General features: G+C 37.7%; 1 protein-coding gene across 3 annotated transcripts in view; it reads left to right on the forward strand.

Moving 5' to 3' along the window:
- Positions 1–24,249, forward strand: part of AK6 (adenylate kinase 6) — a 140,992-nt gene that overhangs the window by 21,576 nt on the left and 95,167 nt on the right. For 2 of the 3 annotated variants that reach the window (XM_044063884.1, XM_044063885.1), the window contains exons 2-4: positions 10,077–10,169; positions 23,243–23,301; positions 23,404–23,549. In XM_044063884.1, the coding sequence (XP_043919819.1) occupies positions 10,077–10,169; positions 23,243–23,301; positions 23,404–23,549 (298 nt within the window). The remainder of the gene's footprint in view (positions 1–10,076; positions 10,170–23,242; positions 23,302–23,403; positions 23,550–24,249) is intronic. The other variant, XM_044063886.1, reaches the window with a different exon arrangement.

Raw genomic sequence — 24,249 nt, forward strand, 5'->3', positions numbered from 1 at the left:
CCCATATCTATACAGGAAGAATGTAGAGTCCCTGTAATCACATCTACGCAGGCAAAAGTTGGACTCTCTAAAGCCAAAAACACAGCATCCATGGGACCGGACAACATCTCGGGCTGCGTTTTACACGAACTGGCTCCCCAAGCACCATGTTCAATAATGGCCACCACTGATCCCGGGAACTATCTATCTATTAGCCTGACGAGCCTGGTCTGCAAGGCCATGGAACGTATCATCATGGAACTCCTAAACTAGGACATTAGTAACCTCCAAACTCTGGATCCCACCCAGTTTGGGTTTGTGAAAGGCAGATCATGCCTCCTAAACCTGATCGGCTTCTTTGAGGCAGTCAACAAAGCCGTAGATGATGGTAAGGTGGTTCACACAGCCTATCTTGACCTCGCCAAGGCATTCAACACCATCCCCCATTCTGGAATTATAGCTAAACTAGGTATATAAATCCCTACATCACAAGGTGGGTTGTCAACTGGCTCACTGACGGAACCCACACTGTAAAAGTTGCAGACTCCAAATTTGACCTCAAAGCAGTGACAAGCGAGTACCACAGGGTTCCATCCTGGGACCTCTCCTGTTAGCCTGTACTTCAGAGAAGTAGATAACAAACACAGAAGGTCTCTGGCTAATGAAGTTCGCAGATGACTGCAAACTAGAAGCCATAAGAGTCCCCAAATGATGTGGACATCCTACAGAAGGGCCTGGCTGAGACAGATGCCTGGTGTCAGAGCCATGGCCTCAAGCTCAATGCCAAAAAGTGCAGCGTCATCCCTTTTGGTAAAAACTCTGTACCCATGAATTACCACATAGGCAGCAATCTACTTAACAACAAATGCGTGATGAGACCTTGGGACCCAGGTGGACAGTAGTCTCTCTCCTTTGATGGTCATATTGCCACAGTAGTCAGGAAGTCCTTCTACATGGCACACCTCCTCATAAAAGGGTTCTCATCCAGGAAAAAAAAGGTCATTGTTCCTCTCTACTCGACACTCATTAGACCCATTATAGAGTACAACGCTCCTTTTGGAATGTACCTCACAAGATATCTACAGCTGCTGGAAAGGCCACAGAAGTACCTCACACAGAGGATTACTGGCCTCAAACAAATGCTGTACACTGACCGCCTCAAAAAACTCCAGCTTTACTCCGTAACATATAGCCTATTCAGAGGTTATCTCTGCCTAACATATAAAGCAATGTCAAACCCAGAGCTGTTGGATATGCTACACCTAAAGAAATCCCATTTCATCCGAGTTTACACGCTCTATGGACCTAAACCTTGTAACCACAATAAACAGGACATGCTGGAGGGATAGATTCCTGTCCCAGAGACTTCCCATACTCTGGAACAGGCTACCCATCTATGTCAAGCAAAGTTCTTCATTAGCACTCTTCAAGAAAAATCTTGAGTGGATGGGAAATAGGAAATATACCCTGGGGGTCACTTCTGTGTCTCTGCCCGACAGTGGCACAGGAAAATAACTTTTTCTTGGGTGGCATAAGCCAGGGAACCTTGTTGGCTAGGCTTACGTAGACTCTTGGGCCAATAGCCTAGTACCTACCTATGAACCTAAAACAAGGCGGTAGTAGTGTTGTGGTATGGCCTGAAGCCATGGGGTGCAGGAGAGGAGATTATTACCTAAGAGGCTAATATAAGACTTGAGAATGGATGCATTTCTCAAGTATCTTGGAAACTGGAGAAATGATGGCTATGGGACGATAATTGGAAAGTTCAGTGGATTCACCAACTTTTATGGAGGGGAATGATGTAATATTTTCCACAGTGTGCGACATAGTTTTCTGATAAGGACCAATTAAGATAGAGACTAGATAGGATAAGCTAGGCCTTCTGCTGCTATTTTTAGGTATTCAGAGGGAAGATTTTCAGCTGCAAGTTTTGCAGGTTTAAGCTTCAATAGAAGATTTTGTTTATATAGGATACAACTTTGTAATGAGACTATGACTTCTATCACACATTGTGTCCAATTTTATATAAAAAAAATTCTAAACCTTCTCAGATAAAACCATATTCTTCTGTCAGTCAGACAATCTGCCATCCATATATGTCCACCTATGTCTCTTGTAGACCAGTACTGGATTTTAAACTGTAGTCTGAAAGGGAAAGTAACCCACCATTTGTGGAAAGTGGTTGCTCTTCTGTTGCACAAAGGTGGATCTTTTCTCCTAGGCCTTAACTGAAAATGGGTACCCTATGGGCCTTGTTGGACTTTCCAGTAAACAAGCATCAGTAAATAACCAAATACAGAACTGGTCTCCTTTAGCTGTTTTGCTAAACTGCTTAGAAAAGTAGTACACTAAGTAGCTATTAACCTCATCTGACTAGTATCTGAATATCTGACACACTGCACTGATTCTTGCCCCATCCACAGCAGAAGTCATGTAAAGTGAGCATGTCAGAAATGAATAGAATAGAAGACTTCAGATACGGGTTTCATACCTTCACCTCTCCGAAGTAATCACTGTGCTCTGCCACACTGTAGTACTTGCAAGAATGGCAGAAAGTGGACTAGTGCCACCAGGATTTGCTTGGTCAGACATGATTCCATCAGATTATCACAAAAAAAAAAAAAAAAAAAATTAAAAGACAACAGTTCACCATTTTAGTACATAGGAATTTAAAGATCACAAACAAAAACATTTTTACAATTTTTGTGATTATGCTCTCGTGTAAAGTGAGCTTTTTGGTTCTAAAATGGATAGCTTTTATTTTTGGTTACACCAGTGGAACTGTGTTTATTAAGTAGCAAAGCTATGTTTGTAAGTAAACAAAACAACTGTCCAGTTACTTCGCAATTCCATTTCATGTGACCTCACCTTGTGAAGACTCAGTTGTCAGCAAATGGTTTGTAGAGAGTAGTTGCTTTCTGTAGTCTGCAGCCGATTTCAGCACATCAGTCGAACAAAAAACTAATTAATAAATGCAGGCGTTATAAAACTAAATATAAGATTCTATGTAAAATGCTTAATGGTTTGATACAGCATAATAATGTAGATGATGATATTAATAGTGGTCTACCATGGGATAATTTTATTTTTGGAAGAAAACTAGGGGTATATGAATCCTCTGAGATGGCCCCTGCAGTGAAGGCCATTTGCTTGTGTTTTTTTTTTTTTATTTTTTATTATTAAATACATTCATGCTAGAAGTAATGTGCTCTCACAGTTTTAATTCCTCAGTCTTTTTGGTATCTATCACTGTGACGGGAATGGACCCCATGTCTAAGATAGTGTGATTTAAAGTTTGTGAAATTAGTATTTCATTCATTGATGTTAGCTAAGTGCTCTTTGCAGTACTTGCAATGTGCCCAGAATTGACTCCTCCTGCAATTCATAAGGCGTTACGTACATCTGTAACACCTTTTCTATGAAACCCATTGCTCCTGCTACTATTGTAACTGCCTGGGTATCCTTCCACATTGGCTTTGTTTCTACCTGCAAATCCTGTTAGTTTATAAGTTTGTGTCTGCCTGCAGTTAAGATACTGTAATCACTGGCTGCAGCAATTTCAATGAGCATTGCTGCTTTTTTTCTTTTTATGGACTGCTATGTCTGGTTTTCTCTCATCTGTTTTTTTGAACTGTTGGTAGTGGATAATCCCATGTGATATAAACTGCTTTGTGGGTTTTGTTTCCAGTGCTTCTCGACTACTTCAATATTGTAATGTTTGCACAATCTGCCATGCAAGTCTTGCCACGTTATGTCTTTCAGTATACAGGCAGTCTACCATTAGTGTATCACACACAGTAACAAGATATGTGACAGAGTTCTGTTTTAGAGAATCTGTATTTGTCTCTTTCTCCCACATGTTCAATGGGCTTTGTAAACTAATGTGTACATAGTCTACTATCCTTGTCTGCTGATATTAACCTTTCATCTTTTGGTTTTAAATTCACCTTTCCTTAACCATTCCTGTGTCAAATCCTGATCGACCTGAGGTTGTTCCAGGAGTTTTCTGTACTTGCAACTATTTTTTATGCTTTTCCCCCATTTCTTGCCTTCTTATATTTTTCCCTCCTCTATTTCTAGTTTGGTTTCCATTTCACACAGATATGCTTCTGCTAAACTAAGCAAGTGAAGATCTTGAGGTGAATCTTGGCACCCATATCCAAGACATATAATGGGTTATGATCTGTTAGATCCAGTCATAACTCTTTTTGTAGTGTATGGAGAGACTTCATGCACTACAGATAGTTACAAAAGAGGAGGGAAAAAAACATGATTTATTTTACTAGCCTTGAAAGTCCATAAAGTATTTGGTGATTGCTGCTGTTCCATACACAACAATTAAGGAAAAAAAATCTGGGACAGTTTTTAAATATGGTCCTAATGTTAGTTGCAGGCTGACATCAGTAAACTTACTTGTGCGAAGGATATCAAGGGATTATTGAGAGTGAAAGAATGTCCCCTCCCTTGCATCTGACTGTGCTGTTGTGATCAGGTATCAAGCTACAGTAGCTTACAATTGGTTTATTTTTGTTTTCCTATTTTTGGAGCGTAGTCACAGCACTCCATGCATGACAAAGATTATAGTAACAATGATGTGTGTGTGCGCGCGCGCCTTCTGTGAAGGTTGGGTGCCGGGCTGGCAACTTGACACCGTAAAAACTCCACTGCCAATCAATAGCGGACCGGTGATCTGCTGTGGCAACCTCTAACTGGGAAAAGACAAGACTGTGAGTTAATAGTGGTGAAGATGCAACACCGGTGACGATTAAGTATAATGACAAAGATAATGATTCGGATGAGTGTAGCAGTGATGCAGCAGTGTTTACGATGAGTAAACATCTTTGTCTTCCCATGTTTACATATGATCATTCCAGCAGTAATCTTTGTATAACACACACATGCCCACTGTTGTAGTACTCTGACCAGGGTAACTTGTATACCCTAGTTTTTTTTTTTTTTTTTTTTTTTTTTTTTTTTTTTTTTTTTTATACAGTAGATGTTTTATTATGGTGTTTGTTATTACAAAAGATACTTTATTACAGTTAATTATAACCTCAACATTACTAGTTTAATAGTCTAACCAGCTTGTACTGTCCCATAATCAGATTTTTTTTTTGTAATGGAATGATGCCTACCACCCACCTGATGGCCAAGAAGCAGAGAGCTTATCCGATTCTGGTGCATACAGATCAGCTATAGGGCTGTAGCCCACCTCAGAAGTGCTCAGCTTTCTTGGCCGTGGAACACAAATGGTCAGTTGGATGTTGGTAGTTGCCATCAGGCAAGGCCCTAGAGGAGTAAACGGAAATATTGATCAGTAATAAAAAGTTAGGAATTACAGATGTCTTTAACCTTTTATTGAATTATCACTTGTGACATAGGCAAACTTACATTTATGTAAAAGTAATCAAACTGTTCTTCATTAGTTCAAACATCATGCTGAAAGCACATTCTACTGTCTCCTGATCCAGCCTGAAGCATTTCATAAGTAATGAACTGGTAATTTTCATGGATTACTGCTTAGATCATCACCATTTTAGTACTAGCTCTATAAAAAGAGCACAAAGACCTGAATATTCACTGAAATTCCCCAACGACCACCCTAAACCTAAATATATTCAGTTGTGTACAACTCATTTGTATACTAGCTAGAACTGACAAAGTTGCCAGTAAAAGTTCTCTAGACTGGATATGAACTTCATACCAAAACAAAATTGTAGACTGACATGAATTACCTGTTTCATTTGGGGATTATTGCCAAACTTTCATAATCTGGGGTAACTGTAAAGTAGACAGTTACACACAGTACAACACATGCCAGAAATATCACAAAATATAATACTACATTCTCACAACTGCTTAAACAATGCAGCTGGTCTCCTGTAAAACATTGGTGCATGACCAATATCTTGGTAATTGTAAATGTCAAGAGACACAATGTTAAAGCCAATAGTGTGTGTGAGATTTATGGTACAGCAGGGGTCAGGGAAGTGGCCCTTTCCCACTAGTGGGTTCTGGTGGTAAGTATATTTGATTAATAGAGGGAGAGTGAGGCTGCAGTGGGGCTTGCTGGCTTTTTTTTTCTCTCTACATTCAAAATGTTGGTGTATTTTAATGTTTAGTATTATTTTACCAATGTGACAAAGTACATTTCCTAAATATACCAAATTTGGCATCACAGTGTAGGAAGAGAAGGAAATCCAGTCCCACTCCATGGTTAACCCAAGAAACAAGACAGAAAATGCGTAAGAGAGAGGAGGCCTGTAGAAGTAAAGATTGTCCAAAAAGGCATTCAGCCTAAGAAATGTATCCCAGAGTCCATGCTCCTATCTGATAAGAGGGGAAAAAAATAATATAACTTGCAGCAGGCATAAACCAAAACTTCCAGACAGTACTGGGGTGTAATAAAGCTTGGAAAAGATTTGTTTAATCTTTGACAGTACATCTCTCTAGCATATTCAGTAAATATTAATTTTAACACCGCCATAACTTGTATCACAGTCTTTAGGAATTGAATCCACAAATAACTTACCTAGTCATGCCAAAAGTTCAATAACTCCTTAAGCCGAATGAATTCTGTCTCTACCCTGTTTATCAACCAGTTTAAGAAACTTGTCGTAAAACTAAAACCAACTTCCCTGGAGATGAGTACTAGCACTTTTCATTTCCACAACCACACAGTAAAATGGCTTGCTAACTACTAAACTCAGAGAATTCAGTCTGTGAAATGTTAGTATATCGTCTCCTACCTTTAACTGTGTAGGAGTACTTGAATGTTCCTTATTTGGTCCCTTACTATCCAACCATCTTTAGTAATGATATGTATCTATCCAGAAAGTAAGTCACCATAGTCCAGTATGACGACAACTGTACTTCAGTCTGTACAGCCACCAACTACCCTCATTTTCAACCAGAAGCACACGATTCATTCACAGCAAGTGAACAGTGGCTTGAATCCTGTCAACTTCTAAATCCTGATAAAACCAAACTTATGTCGTTTACTGAACACTAATCAAAACAGAACAGAATTTCTCAATTTCAGTCAACAAAATTGAAATAAAATTTGTATCCTCAACAAAGCTCTCTAAGGTGTTATGAATATGAAATTTGATTACCATATCCAGGCTACCACCATAAAAAAAAAACTGCAAACTTTGCGGATTTCAAAGTAGACCCTTTTCTATTCTCCTTGGCACAAGTAATTACAGTTTGCACCTTCTTACTGTCAAGCCTCTTTTACGCCTTCTCAGTATTTAAACAATTGAGCCAGTTTGCCAAATCACAGTATAGTTTCAACAAAATTGCCAGGTTCCATTCTAGCCAGCAACATGGCACTACATTGCATAGCAGTACAGCAAGTTAAGGTACTTGAACTGAGCAACACCCTTAAATGCTATCTGTTAACTACATACAAAGTCCTTCACTTTCCAGACAGTCCTCTATTTATTACATTTACTACAGTGGTGCAAACCACATTGACTGCTATAATTCAGTAGTCAAACTAGAACTTGTGCACAAATCTAATAAATCTTAAAGTGATTTTCTCACAATACTATATGTAACTAAACACTTGAATCTCCCGAGCTTTATGTGTCAGTTTTCACCAAACCATTAAATTCCCCTCATGACACACACAAGCAGCAAATGACTGCTCCTGTTCCTCATCTAGATTCCTAGGCAAGTAGTAGGAAAGCAGTCTGCAGACCATAAAGCCTAAAACTCGTATCAAAAGTTCCCACCAGTCTCGAGGAGGAAAAGACCAGATAGACCAGTGGAGAATTTGAGGCTCCTCTCCAATTTTTAAAGTTTACATTTAAGTTGGCAAAGCTACTACTGTACTTGACATGCGGTGGAAGTTCCAGAATTGGTGGATATGTTGGGATATGTATATGTCTTGACAACTTGTCTTATCTTTTGAAGATTATTTTTTCTGTGAAGGAATAGGAGGATAAAAATGTTGGATCCTTCATGGCTGTATAGATGCAGATCTCCACAGAGGGGTCTATAAGAGACTTGAGTACAGAGAGAGGCTGTTAGTCTGTCTTTATGACTAACATTTTTGGGACACTGATCTTGTTTGTGAATCTCTGAGGTCTCTGAGATTGCGCAATGACATTTAGACAAGTACACGCCAAAAGGTACATTATATTCAAGATATGAGTAAAGGGTAATTAAGACTTCTATGGATCTGGAGAAGATACCTTTGGAATTTAGATGAGCTCGATGGAAGGCTTTCCAAACTGAAGATCTGAATGTTAAACGATAAGGAATTATCAACAAAGTACATGGATCCCTTATGATAGTGTCTGGAGGGTCTTGTTACTTTTATGGTATGTGAAAATGTTTAGTTTAGCAAAGAGAAATTGCTACTGTAACATTTAATTTGAGACCATTATACTTTCACCAGTTCTTAGCGTGGTCTAACCCGTGTTGGAGCAATTGTGAGTCAGTGGAATATGATCATCCAGTTTGTAGTCATCTACAAGCTTAGATAGCCATAGGCCAGGAGTGATTAAACACAACAAAATTTCTCCACAAAACTCTGAAGTGCCAAGATTATCCTTCAATATCGGAGGGAAAAGGAAAAAATCTATTAAGCACTTTAACACCTTTATTGAATTGTGTGACATAATACAGTTTGATTACTTTTATATAAACGTGCCTAAGTTAAAATTGAACATTATGATTTATATATATAGCTTTATATCCTATAATCTAAGCAACATTACATAAATTATTCACTTCCTGCACCCTTTCTTTTAAACAAGAAACATCTTTGCTTATGCTGTAAGTGATGGTTTAATAATCATAGTTATGTAAATGAAAACAAACAACACCGACACAATCCTAGTAGCAAGCATTTTACATCGCAAACCATAGTGACACACTCCCAGTTGCAAACATTGCACATCACTTATAATCTACCCAGTCATTTTCAGTCAAACATTACATAGCTCATTTAAGTCCTGCCTTCTTTTAAACCTCTATTTCTCTCCTGTATGTATTGTTCCCACAATTCCCATTTTTTCCTATATAGTTTGCTCCTATCTGTTTTCTAAAGATCTCAATTACAGTTGTTTTATCTCTTATATTCACTACTTCTAAAATAGTTGGTTTAGATTTTGATTTTCCATTTTCTAGTAATTGCTTTTTTGGCAGCCGCCATAATTAGAGACAGCAAGGCCTTACCATGTGTAGGCAATTCTGATTCTGTATCATGGATCAGAAAAATCATCTCCCTCATCACACCACTCTGCCCACCCAGCATCTCTGACAGTGCATCCTGCAGGGAAGCCTTAAAGTCTGCCAGCTCACTGTACTCTCAGAAAATAAGCTCCCATTTACCTCTTTCTTCTCTGTCACCCCTCCAACATTTGCTCTCTACCTGAGGAAAAATTCTCTGGAGTCTACTTGGGGTATAAAAATATCTGTGTATACATTTCCAAGCAAAAATCCTAACTCTTCTAGATTTTGTTGCATATTTGGGAGACATGCCTATATCCTCCCATTGTTTGTGTGAATTGCTTATCCAATCTGTCCTCCCAATCTTATAGTTATCATGCAGTATTTTATATGCTATTTTCCTTTTGTAGAGGCAGCGTCTGTTCTAGATTCTACTAAAAACTCCAAGTGCTGTTTATTCATTTAGGACCCCCCTGTTTCTTTCTCCTTGTCTGTACTCTGATATCAATCTTTGATAGGGAAGGCAATCTCTAATCTGCAGTCCAAATAAATTCTTGGTATCTTCCCATTCTATCATATTGCCCCATCTAGTTATTTGCTTCCAGTGTCTTGTTTCCTTTGTCAGTTTTCTCCAATAAATTCCATCCCCCCTCATATATATGGTCTGTATCCCTATTGGCAGAATCTCTCTTCTCCATTCCAGTGTTGGCTTCATTAAGCACTTTCTTAGCATGAGACTTTGGTTGCATGGAAGGACATGAATACAAATGCACCTCTAAGCACTGTTACAAAGTTTCTACATTGTACTTGAACATTTGAACTGGATGGTACACTTGAGGAGTAGACTGCTTTTTGTATTAACTGTGTTAAACCAGTATTGTAACGATACACTTTTCCTACATTATTTTTTATAGGGACGCCAGGAGTTGGGAAGACCACCCTGGGTAAGGAGTTGGCAGAAAGGACAGGACTGACCTACATTAATGTAGGAGACCTAGCAAAAGAAGGTAAACAACAAATGAAAAATAATACGTAACTTCAGTTACAAATTATTCTGGTATCCTAGAGAAGTCTTAGCATAACTATATAAATTTGAGTAAGCTTTAGAATTCTTAGTGTAGGATGGTGCTGCAACTGGAATATGTTTTTCTCTAATTTAGCCAACTTCTTTCTGTGGAAGGCACCAAAACATTTCACTTAATTTAATACTTTTTTTTTTTTTTGTCATTGCTGTTTGCAGTTTTAATACTCCATCCCTAACCTTTGAAAGTGATCTAAAATGTATTAGAACTGCAGGTTTGATTGTTGGGCATATGACCTACTAGGCTTAAAGAAGTTTGATTGCTGTATTCCCATGCTGATATTTTCTGCTTCAGTACCTCAGCATTAATTTCTGACCTCCAGTCAATCTCTGTGTGAAATTTTGCATGCTCTCCCTTCTGCGTAGGTTTTCTCTAGGTACTTTTTTTTTTCCTACCTCTTAAGAACATGCCTGTTCTGGCTACTAAGCTGTCCACATACATTTTTACATTTTGTGTTTACCTTTTCAGACATAACTCAGACTACAACAGCAAAGGGTCCAAAATAATTAATTCACTTTAATAAAGTCAGAATTAGCTGCAGATATAGTATTTTTTTTTTAGTTTAGTAGATATATACTGGTCTAGAATTGGAGCAAAAAGGACATACAAATTATTACAATTCTTAATTATTACTACTATACCTTATTTATTTTGTAGACCATCTTAGGATTACTTCATATTGAAGTTTTCAGTTATTCAGTTTACTGTTATCCATATCTTCTTATCCATGCCATAAGAGTAGCTTAAAAAGAATCTGCCGTACAGCAGAGCCTTGTAGGGAAACTCATGGTAACCTCCATCAGGATAGACAGGTAACCACACACACACACACACACACACACACACACACACACACACACACACACACACACACACCATAACTTATTGTGTTTTGTTGCTTAATCAGTATTTTCCCTTACAGAATTGCATTATTGATTTAACATTCAATACTTTGTCAATATTTCTGTATGTGGAATAGTGTAAAATATTTAGCAAGACCAATATAAACAGCATTCACTGTCAATTTATAAAATGCTGATCCTTACCACTTTGAATGCTCTACTATGCAAAAGGCAACATCTTCTCGTAGTAAATCTTTGTGCTTCCTTACCTAAAATGTCCTATGTGTTATTTTAGATGATGCCATTGTAACTTCCCATAACTTTACATAGAACAGTCAGGCTGTGGGGGGGCTAAATCTTGCCCTTTTGTGAACTGTTGCCATTACAACCAGTCACCGTTTTACTGCTTTGCCCCAATGACCAAGTCCTATTACATGTAGTAAGAACAAAAACACAGTAACTCGCCAGCAACAGGAGATGTAAAGAGCAAGCCGGCCACACCAGGTGCTTACCGTATTTCCAGTTTATTCAAAACACTTTCATCTTGCTTAGTTTCAGACTTCATCAGAATAAAATCTTTAAACAAATGCACACAATATATACCCAAATCTCCACCCCCTTTCTTAATTCCAAAACTTCACATTCCTGAAGAAAATCCTCCACTACAGAAACAATTCTGGCTAATCTTACAAATTGGCCTTTAACTAAGGCTCTTATTTGATGTTGTAGGGTGCCAACTATTGTAGTGCAGTAAGGAATTGGAATAAGTAGGCTTCCTATAAAGGTGTGATGTGAAGGCCTTTTTGTTATAATCCTTTTTGATGGTGACGTCTAAGTAATGAAGTGCGTCTCTTGTCAGTACACATAGTGAACTTCAAAAAAATGTGTAGTTTCATTAATGTATTGGAAAAATTCATTCACTCTATCCTCACTGTCTTTCCAAAATAGCACCACATCATCTAGAAATTGGCCATACAACACCCAACATTCTTTAAAAGATTAATTTAAAGACAAAAGGGTCTTCCCATTGGGCGACCACTATATTAGCAAAGACAGGGGCACAGCATGCACCCATAGCTACCCCTGCCTCTGCTTGAATAGATGTCCCTCAAAACTCTCAAAATTGTTTTCTAACACAAGTTCTATGCAAGCTGTTAAGGTAGAAAGTGGTGTGGTCCATATTTTTGTTTCTAACTAGATAGTCACAGAAGTAGTCGATCCCTTGTTCTTGTGGGATGACCGAAAACTAATCACAAATATCTGCAGTTATCTCTCAGTAAGGTTGCCCTATTTTCTAACACGTTTAACCTTAAAGTTCACATACTTAGCTATACTAAATTTTTTAGAAGTTTTTGCATCCACAGTTTGGCATAGAGGGGGATTGGTGATGGATTTATGAATTTTTGGGATCCCAAACATCATTGGGATCCGTGGATGTGGTGTCTCCAAAAATTTGTGTTCTTCTATGGTTATCTGCCTGTTTAACAATAACTCCGGTGTTAAATCCACATTTCTGTAAGCAATATTGAGTTCATTACGGGAGGCTTCCATACAGGTTTCACTGTATAAGAGTTCAAACATCCTACTATAATAATCATTAATGTCCATTATCACCAGCCCCCCACCCTTATCTGGTTTCACGATTCTTCTGTCTTTGTTAGCTAATATTTCTTCGAATAGTATTACTACATTAGATGTAAGGTTCCCAAACTTGTTTCGATCCAACCCAAACCTATTAGAGAGGGTAATCAAGTTACCATTATAAAAAAAACACTGGTGAAGATTTCAGTATTTACAACTTGAGCCAGATTTGTATTGATACTGAGTGGGCTGACTTGTTCGAGAAGGGAATGAATTTTGTCCCAGCAAAAATGGCCAATACAGTGGAAACTATTCTGTAATTAAAAGCATTCAGTAGGAAGCTGAATTTGGCAATACATTTTCGAAATGGAGACAGTATTAGAGGGTCATTGATTTAACTAAAAAGACCTAGTGCTTTCACCCCCCCCCCCCAACATCCCATGGTTAATTTGTTTGAGACACTGTGTGTTAAGGAAATTTGTAACCATAGGTTTGGGTTAGATCGAAACAAGTTTGGGAACCTAACATCTAGTGAAGTAATACTATTTGAAGAAATATTGGCTAACAAGAACATAAGAATCATGAAACCGGATAAGGGTGGGGGGCTGGTGATGATTGATATTGATTATTATAGCAGGATGTTTTGAACTCTCTTATACAGTGAAACCTATATGGAAGTCTCCCGTAATGAACTCAATATTGCTTACAGAAATGTGGATTTAACACTTGGTGAGTTATCGTTAAACAGGCAGATAACCATAGAGGAACACAAATTTTTGGAGACACCACATCCATGGATCTCGATGATTTTTGGGATCCCAAAAATTCATAAATCCATCACCAATCCCCCTCTACGCCCAATTGTGAATGCAAAAGCTACTAAAATATTTAGTATAGCTAAATATGTGGATTTAAGGTTGAACATGTTAGAAAATAGGGCAACCTTACTGAGAGATTCTTGGGACATTTTAGGGAAAGTCAGACAAGTAATGTATGATGATGACTTATTTATGGTAAATGTAGATATTTGTGATTTGTTTTTGGTCATCCCACACAAACAAGGGATTGACTGGTTCTGTGGCTATCCAATTAGAAACACAAATATGGACCACAACACTGTTCCTACCTTAAGGGCTTGCATAGAACATTTGTGTTAGAAAACAATTTTGTGAGTTTTGAGGGATATCTATTAAAGCAGAGAGAGACCGGGGTAGCCATGGGCTGTGCCCCTGTCTTTGCTAATATAGTGCTCGCCCAATGGGAAGATCTTTGTCTTTAATTTTCCTTTTAAAGGCTGTTGGGATGTTGTATGGCCGATATTTTTTTTTTATATAGATTATATGGTGCTATTTTGTAAAGACAGTGAGGACAGAGTGAATAAATTTTTCCAATATATTAATGAAACTACACATTTTTTTTGAAGTTCACTGTGTACTGACAAGAGACTTACTTCATTACTTAGACGTCGCCATCAAAAAGGCCTTCACATCACACCTTTATAGGAAGCCTACTTATTCTAATTCCTTACTGCACTACAATAGTTGGCACCCTACACATCAAAAAAGAGCCTTAGTTAAAGGCCAATTTGTAAGATTAGCCAGAATGGTTTCTGTAGTGGTGGATTTTCTTCAGGAATGTGAGGTTTTGGAAGGAATGTTAATTAGGAGGGGATACCCTAAGAAGATGTTGGTTAATATAATGTGTGAAGTACAAAGGAAAAGGAACAAAGGGGTCTATAATGTGCTGTTTGATAGCAATACTACTACCCTGCAAGTATCTGGGCAGGGGAACAATGAGAGTTATGGTAGAGCATTGGTGTTGCCCTATAGTATTGATTATTGTGACATTTTTAAAAAATATTGGAGAATATTTAGAACAGACTTTGAGTTGTTTTTATTGGGGGAAAAAACGGCTATTTTTTACAAAAAGACTTCGTTTAAGGACATGTTGGAGAGTAATGGTGTCGGAGGGGCTAACGGAGGATGTTTTAAATGTGGGAGATGTGCACAATGTCAATATATTATTCATTAAGACAGGATCAATATTGTGAACTTTGGTATTATAAAACCCGTCAAAAAGTACTTTCCTTATTCAAAAGGAGTGGTGTATGTTGCAGTATGTCAGTCATGTGGTAGTCACTATGTGGGTAAATGAAGAGAGCATTTAGGGCCAGGATCTACGAACATCTTTATGATATTAAACATCATAATGAAAAGAATGCCCTGTATAGACGCATCAGAGAGAACCCAACACATGGCTGTAAATTTTGTGCCATAGATCATGTAGACTTAGGACCTAGGAGTGGGCCAAGTGATGAATTCCTTGAAATCAAAGAGTTAAAATGACAAATAAGGCTTAACTCTGATGAAAAACCTGTATCATTAAGTTCTTTAAAGTTGAATAGTTTTTATGAAGTCATGTATAATAATTTTCTTGTGAGCTTGTAATTGTCATATTATGTTTTTTTAAGTTGTGTTTAAAAATATATGTATTTTAAACAGCTGGGTGGAACTGATGTTGAATTAATTAAGAAAGGGGTGGAGATCTGGGTATATATTGTGTGCTTTTGGTTAATGATTTTATTCTGATGAAGTCTGAAACAAGACAAAAGTGTTTTGAATAAATTGTAAATATGCTAAGCACCTGGTGTGACCAACTTGCTCTTTACATCTCCTGTTGTTGCCTAATGCATGTCATACTAAAAATTAATTCCATCAAACAAAACACCTAAAGACTCCACTGTTGAGATTAATGCAGATGGCCAGACCTCTCAGAAAATGGCAACTGGAGTTTAAATATTAAAACTGCACGGTGTAATAAAACCTTGTAAAACTTTACTCCATTTGTTCTCTTTTAAATTAAGTGCTTTTGTCCCCATTAAAATATTTGGGACTTCAAAATAAATTACTATGCAAAGAACATCAAACTTTATTGTTAATTCACACCCCTGGAAATGATGTTGCCATTAATAGTCATCCTGTTGAAAAAAAAAACTGGTAACATTTTTTATAAAAATACCGTAAACGTGTTAATATTAAAACCCTTCCTAATGTTCCTGTGAATTATCTCCCAAAGTAATGGCTTTAATGCATTAAGCTTAATTAAAAGTACACCTAGTTATCCTTGCTACCAAACCCTTCCAAAAACTACTGATAGATTTTGTTTTATAAATGTAGGACAGAGAGGTCATGTGGTTTTAAAACATTAGGGCCCATGGTACTGGTCTTTGCCACTGTAATTCTTTATTTTCCAATTTCAACTTCCATGGCCCTGCTGTCTCATCCTGTTCTACTACCTCTAATACATAAAACCTAAAGTGACGTCCTGGATATTGATGAATGTGCTTCCATAAAGCTTTTGAATGCGTTCTAATAGCATAGGTGTGCTTGTAAATTAGGTCCTAGAAAACTCCTTCAGTTTTACCAAATGTAAAACGTAGCTCACATACAACATGTTGCTATGTAAATTAGCCCTTTTGTAAAACACTTGCAGTAAAACTGTGGGAGGTGTATACCAAAGCCCTTGATTTTAATTTCATAACCTTCTTTTATCAAATAGCAGTACTTGCATCACCCACATTTAAATGTCCTGTTTGTTTTCTCTGTGATCTTGATCTTTCTATGCTTTTTTTGATGCACAGATCTTTCTTGTATACTATATATGACGTGTGTCTTACGATTTCTGTCTAAATATTTTACAGCCCTGGGTTAATACTTAATAGTGAACTTCACAAATTCTGTTATGTTTTTAATATAGTCAAAAAAATTCCATCTTTTTTTTTTTTTTTTATCAAGAGTCTTTACAAACAAATTTCTGTCATTAAGGAAATGTCCACATGGTGTCCAATTTTCATATCTTGAACTGAACAAATAATCGTGTTCCCAATAGGCCATCACCACATACGCAAAAATTGGGACACAAACAGACTCCATTGCTACCCTCATTTTTTTTTGCCTAGAAATAAAACTCTCAAAGAACATAAACTTGTTGTCTACCATAATCTCCATTAACAGTTCTCAAAACATTAATACTGTTCTTGAAGGTATGATTTGAAGTCCAATATTGAGAGAGGAAAAATGTAACCCTATCTCATGGGGAATAACTGGAAAAAAGATCCTTTACATCAGTGGTTGTCAGTAATAAATTCTCAATATACATGTTTCTATTGACATTCCTCAGGAAATCCCACGGATCTCTAAAAATATGTTTCTGTTGTCTTAAAACATCTTCAGTTTAATGTCAAGTATTTGGCTATCTCATGGGTCTTAAAGCCTTTAGCGTTCACTATGAGACATAAAGGTGGAGTGTTGTTGTTTGTTTTTTATAAATATTCAGAACACCGAAAATACCTGGGATGCGTGTATATTAGTGCCTCAAAAACTCCTATTTCAAGTGGGTAATTTTAGTCCTGCAACATTAAATCATATAATAAGGTATCAGTTTTACAGTATGTAATATTCAGTTAATTTCTGGAAACCCCTTCATACTGATTGAAAATCAATAATGTCTCGATTTTTATATTGTAATAATTTATATTCATCACCACCAAACCACCCTCTTTATCGGGCTTCATCAATTTAATCTCCTTATTGGAACAATTATTGATTTCTTCCTGTGTAAGGTTGAAACAAATAGACCTAACCTGAGCCCTTAGAAGATGTCTTATGTCAGATTTGCATAGTTTCTCAAACGGTGAAATGATGGGTGTAATTATAGATTAAAAAACAATTAATTTTCGGAAACCGTAGTTGTAATCTGGATTAGATTCCTTACCAAAAAATAACACAGTTTTAATTTTCCTCTTGTAGAGCTTCAAATCTAGTTGTTAGCAAGCTAGCTTTTCTAGTGGGAACATATGACATTCCCTTCTCAGACAAGTTTGCATAGTCGCTGTTAACTTCAAAACTGCAGTAATTATAAATATTAGTCATTGTGGTGGTTGATTTTAGTTGTTAATCCCTTTGTCAGTGACCCATATACTTCCCTTTCGTCAGCCTGTGTTGTTGAGGAAAGGGAAGTCTTAACAGTTGAGTTAGCTTAGTGGTTAGAGTCACGGCTTGGCATATAGTAGGTTCATGGTTCAAATACCAAAACGACCATTCAGTTTTACAGATGATTTGGCATATTGATGTGTTGCTCTGACTGTAGTGCACAGGGGCCTAGGTTCAAGACCTGCCAGTCATGACTTTTATGCCAAGCAGAGCAACTCATTGGCCCTCTTCAAGAGAAATCTTGATGATGAATGAATAGGAAATGGGAAAGTTCACCCCAGGGATCCCTACATTGGCTCTACTTGATAGAGGCACTGGGAACCAATGTTGGGCCAAGGCACTTCCATGGGCTAGGCTTGTGAAGGTTTCAGGGCCATTAGCCTAGTACACACCTATGAAGAGAGGGCCCCCATTGTTCTCGGAGAATTCTGAATTGATGGAAAGTACCTCCTCCCCTTGTTCTGCATTTTTTTCAACCCCTCAAACCCTTTGAGGGGTGGGAAACCTAATGGGTCTGAAATGTAATCAATATTAGCTTCAGCAATCTCAAACCTCCAGCTGCTTATGTAAACCTTCCTTGAAAACCTCTAGTTCTCGATCATGTAAATCTTCCTTATCTTTGATCACTGTTCATGGGTGTACCCTATGACTGCTATAATCTCCTTTTTTGCTTTTTTCATAATTGTATCTATATTTTTGAATAAGCTGATATATGGATGCAAATATTAAAAAAGGACTTTATTTTGGGACATTGCAAGGATGATTATATGAACTTATTCAAAAATTTAGACTGCTATCATGACCACTTCTCCAAATCTCTTGGTATGTCTTTTCAAATAAGGCAAATTTATTCAAGACTGTCTGTAAGGGGTGCACAGCAGTGTGTCTCAGTAACAACTTTTATTAGCCCTTGTATTGTACAGACAGTACAGTTCTCTCTCAATTTCACAATCTCTACCAGGTGTCTGGCACACTACAGTAAATCTTTTTGTCACATACAGAAATTATTGGTTCACTTTTGTAAAGTAGTACTTTCCACCATTTTAGCATGCAACATTTCCAGCAGCCCTTCCCCAAAACTAAGGTATGTCTGGGCTGTTCTAGTCAAAAGAGTATAGTAAGAGTAAAATATGTTATCCGAACTAAACGGGTAAAATTGGCAAACTGCCTTCTCAGAAACAGACCTGGGCCTAGTTACTGCTCTTGTTAATACCAGATGTCTTGTTCCCTTGTACATATGTAGGTCTCATCATATCTTTAATGCTGACAGTCAAGCACAGAAATGAAGCCTGGCATTCCTGGAAAGTACTTGCTTAACCTGGAGAAGAAATGAGCTTTTCTGTGGCTTAAAGTAGTTAGAATAGCAACCACCAACTCTGCCTAATCAGAGGTGGGCAAAGGGCACTTCTAGATGCACACAAGTTCTTGGATGTCACTAAAAGCATCAATATCCTTGAAATTTTCCCTCTAATTTCACCCTGTTGGGCAGGATTTTTCTAGATAACGTAGTGTTGGCTGTAGTACTTGTTTCTTTATGTTAACATTCGTATTTCATCTACCACTACTCAGAAATCCAGCCACCCTAATGTCAGAAAGCTGTCTCATACTTAAGCGTGAAAGGGTCTTAAAATCCTGGCCACCAAAAAAAAATAAAAAATCCAGTCCCTTGCATACCTCACCTTAAATTCTTTAATTTGTCTGTATCTTGTGTTGGAAATCTGCTGACCTGCTCCTGTTTGGCATCTGCTTCTCAGAAGTCAAGGCTAATGTCCTCTGGTTCACCAAGATCGCAGATGACAGTAAATTGAGAGTCATAGATTTCCCCACAAAACCAATATCCTAGAAGATGGTTTGACACAAACTTGACTAAATACATTATAGTGCACTTTGGAAGTCCTCCACCCAAGCTAATAACTCCATTGGTAAAACACCCCTAAGAGTTGACCCGATGGTCAAGGGATTTGTGAACTTGTGTAGATGATAATTTGGCCTTCTACAAACATGAAGCCAAGATGGCAAGAAATTAATTTTTATGCCACCCAGCTCATAAGCAAGAACATGGCATCTAGGTGCAAGGAAATTATAGTGTCACTCTACTCTGCCCTTATCAGACCCATCATCGAATGCAGTGCCCCCTTTGACAAGTACATCATCAGGCACATGTAGCCATTAGAATGCACTCAAAAGTTTCTCACTAGGAGAATCTAGGGTATAATAACTTCTCCTACATCAGATACCCTTAAGGTCCTATCGCTTTACTCAGTCTTCTGTTTACTGAGCGGTGAGCTTTGCCTGGCATATAAGGCATCCTCAGGCCTAGCTTTGAAGGACATCTTGCACATCCACAAAACAAACTGCACAAGGAACACTAGATCCAAAGACCTGAACTTTGCCTGTGACATAAATAAAAACATGCTGGAGACACAGATGTGTCTCTCAAAAGGGTCCCTGTACTAGGGAACAAGCTCCCCATCCATGAGAAGTGGCATTCATCCCTGTTCCTTTTCAAACAAAACTTTGATCATTGGATGGGAAATCGTAAATTCACCCAGTCTAACCCCCTCCATACTCCCAGACTAACTTTATAGCCCCACATAACCGTTGCCTACCTCCTTACTATCATACAGGCATACAGTGTACTCTATGACAAAACTGGGTTGGGTTGCATGGCGAGGCATATAAATACCCTGGTGGTTGATAGCCTAGTACAAACCTGTAAACCCATATTTTTAACTTAAAGCTGACTAAATATGTTGTCTTTATACGTTCGAAACAGGCCGCTATAATCCCTCATCCCAAAACTAAACTTCCCAGTCACCTTGTGATTCTATACCTATGACAGTTTTCACCCACTAGCCAAGCTACTTGAAAAACTACTGTATAATTGGCTAATTTAGCATATAAAACTGCGCAACCTACGTAATGAAACTGCCCTATATTCCACCACAGATAAACCATCACAACTATATACTAACTTCGGTTAAATATAATACTCCATGAAAAATTGGAACCCGACTATCTGGAGCCCTGTTTTTTAGATCTCTGGCACACCTTTGAATCTTTTGGCCGTATTCTTCTGCATAACGGCCGTATTCTTCTGCATAAAATTTTTAATTTTGGTCTTGGTGAAGATGTAACTAAATAGTTTTTATCTTATCTATGTCAAAGAAATTTTTAATGGACTCCCAGCAAGCTCTCTTGAAGGTCACCATGTTCTCTTCTTGGTCAAAAATCTTCAAGCAGGAGTTCACATGATCAGTTTTGGATCCCATACTACTTTCCATATTAATACATTCCTTACCAACTGACATCCGTTTTTTTTTTTAAGCTGTAGTCTTCATGGTGTAATTTTCATCATAACACAAAAATCTTCTTTCACTGTGGTTTACTCCAAACTTCAGAAGTATGTCATAACCTACTGTGGGAGTGGGTTTGGGATGACTGTCTAACAATAAATACTACTAAATCTTCAGTTGTACTATTAGGAATATAGCAAAAATTAGTGGACTCTGCCCTTCAACTAATATTTCAGTTAGGGATGCCCTTTTGCAGTGTTTGTCACAAAAAGTAATTGGGATGCTCTGGTCACACAGGCACCCTAGTTTACAAAACTCTATCCCAATTAAGATTTTTTTTAAAGTACACCCATCTGCTGATGCTGACTTTAATGCCAGAGGTGGGGTACTGTTGCCCAGTGATGACACTTAAACTCTTGAAACAACACTAGGCAGCTGTAGACCACATCCATTAAAATATGCACATTCATTTTATTGCACTTGTAATGCAGCATAACAAATGTTAAAACCTCCAGAAGATAAAGTAGAAGCCTGTTACTGCTACAGTCACTCTTCAGCTGAATTGTTTACCTTTTTAAGCTCCTGTTTTGGGTCTGTTGTCCTCTCGCATTGGAGATCTGCCACAGGCATGTCACTTAGTTTCTGGGATCTGGTAATCTTTGCTCTATTACACTGTTTAGACCACCATATAACAGAACTGTAGGGAAATGCTGTTCATAAAAAAAGTACCAACTGTATGGATCTTGGTCCTTCAAAACGTAAGTATTATGTGGTACTCGGTATTTAGGAGGGGACTGCTTAGCCATGCAAAAGACTATTCAAGGCACAGTTGTTTCCTAAGCAAAATGAATCAACCACAAAGGGTAAAGTGCCTTGAGCAAAATGTAGTGTCAAAATCCAAATAACCTTTTCTTGAGGCACAACACGACAATAAGAAGCTCCAGTTTTATTGTTTTTGTTCTTTAGTTCAGTGTGTTTAATAAAAGGTCAAGCTTCTTACTGTCATGTTGTGCCTCAAGAAAAGATTATTTGGACAGTTGTTTCCTAGGCTATGGATAGCGGTGTGCTGTATATTAATAATAGCCTATGTGATTTGTAGCCATGGTTCACACAACAAGCAGCTTTGTTAGTCTGTCTGGTTATTAAAAACTGCATATTTTGTAAGTTTATTCCAATGCACTAAGTGTACATTTACCACTTTTGTCTAATTTCGTATACCAGTTGGGTGACGGAAGTTGCGAGTTCTTGTTACCTCCTGTATATGTCTGCGTAATGCCTTGGGTCATGGCTGCAAAGGGCCCTTCGATTAGTCTAAAAGTTGGCAACATAAAGCAGAAGTTAATAAATTTAAGCATTGCTAATTGTTTACTAGCACCTTATATTGGTAAATAAGGTTAAATACATATTTGTAATTCAGATAAGGAAGAGATTCACCTACACATTTGGATATTGAAGCATAATGTTGCATATTTAACCATCAGGTGCATTGTACCTAGAAACTGTTATAGATTATAATGTTTTATCATCCTAATGGAGGCATTTAGATTACGTAAAAGAAATTTAAAATGTGAGTAATGTTGAGCGGTAGTAGTTTGCTGTGATAAGTTCTCATGTGGAGGAAAGAGTGGGAAGGTGTGGACCGTTTCATAATGTTGCAGCATTCTGTAGGCTGTTAAGCTAATTCCCGTGTACATAGAAGTAGGGAAGGTGAGCAAATAGCATCCATAGATGACCATGCACTGCTGTGCGCTAAACTAGCAGAGTGTAGCGAGAAGGAAGGGAAGCAGTTGCGCTGGGTGTAAAGTGGTAAAGGAACCTAGGGAGATGCCACTCCATGCAGTACCGTTCAGAAATGAGTAACCATTAATGTATTTCTGGTCAGAGCTGAATTGCTTTTAGTGCTATGGTATATCAGATACAGTAAGTAGTTTTACGTTTTCTTTATACAAAAAATCTTTTTGACCCCCCCCCCCCACAAAAAAAAAAAAAAACACCTAGTTTCACTAGATCAAGGGGAATGGACCTTGTACCAGGAGTTGGGAAGAGTGTCTTGCTCCTTATCTAAGATTTGAGGAGTGCCTGATCAGGGAATGTAACCAGGTGCAAGTTGAGTAATCTAAATTTAACCTTTTTTTTTTTTTTCTGATCCATGTTGAGTATAAAAACTGAATTATTAAAACCAGTAACTGTGAAAATTAGAATGCAAATGAAATTTTCTGCACCTTTTTGTAATCATGTACAAGAATGTCAGTAGAATACCACAATTTATTTTGCTTTTGTTGGCATAGGTGAGCTGTATGAAGGGTACGATGAAGAGTATCAGTGCCCAATTTTGGATGAAGATCGGGTGAGTTGACTTGTTTTATCAAGCATTTTCATTGGCATGCACGCATTACAACAAATGCAGTTGTAACTTTAATATAATTGCAGTCCTACCTTTATTTTATAGGTAGTTGATGAGCTGGAAGACAAAATGACAGATGGAGGAGTTATTGTAGATTATCACGGCTGTGATTTCTTTCCAGAACGATGGTTTCATATAGTCTTTGTGCTTCGTACCGATAACTCCATTCTTTATGATAGGTTGGAACGCAGGTAAGAAAGTGTGGTATGCCTTCCGATTTTTTAAAAATGTATTTTCAATTTGTGAATTTTCAGGTACATTTGTTTAAAAGTGTATTCCATACAGTTGCACACATTTTCTCCTTTTGAAAATATTCTGTCCTGCATTTTGATATTGAGTCTTTGTTGCATGTAAAAATGTATCCGAGTTTGCTGTAGTGTTCTCCCTAAATGAAGACCTCATTTTGCTATATATCATGGTCAGGAAGTTCTATATGATAATTCTCCCTATTCCAGTTTGTGTAACTTGGACAGTTGGATGGGGAACAGGAAATTCATCTCTGGTTTGACATCTGTCTCTAATGGACACAGGCAGCCAGCATGTAAATGGTTCATCTCCCAGGCCCTGCTTGCACTTATCAAGGGTACCAGCACTTGTCAGAGATTTGGAATGCATGGCTAGGATTAAAAAAGCCCTTGTGGTCATTTAGCCCAGTAAACCCCTGTGAACATATGATTAATGTAACTTTAAATGTACACTAATTGGTTATTAAATTAGATGTTAAAAAGACAAGACTATGGAGGTATGACTAGTACAGTTTTACTATGGGTGTAAAAGTCTTTTAATCCTTTTAATTTTGTACAGTATTTAGAGAGATTAGGTGTTTTAGAAAATATAGTTATGATGGAACTTGAACACTAGGTTCAGGCTGTATACTGGAAAGTGGTAGAT

The sequence above is a fragment of the Protopterus annectens genome, chromosome 2.part2 (assembly GCF_019279795.1).
Source record: "Protopterus annectens isolate FY-2018-M chromosome 2.part2, PAN1.0, whole genome shotgun sequence".
Classification (NCBI taxonomy): Eukaryota; Metazoa; Chordata; order Ceratodontiformes; family Protopteridae; genus Protopterus; species Protopterus annectens.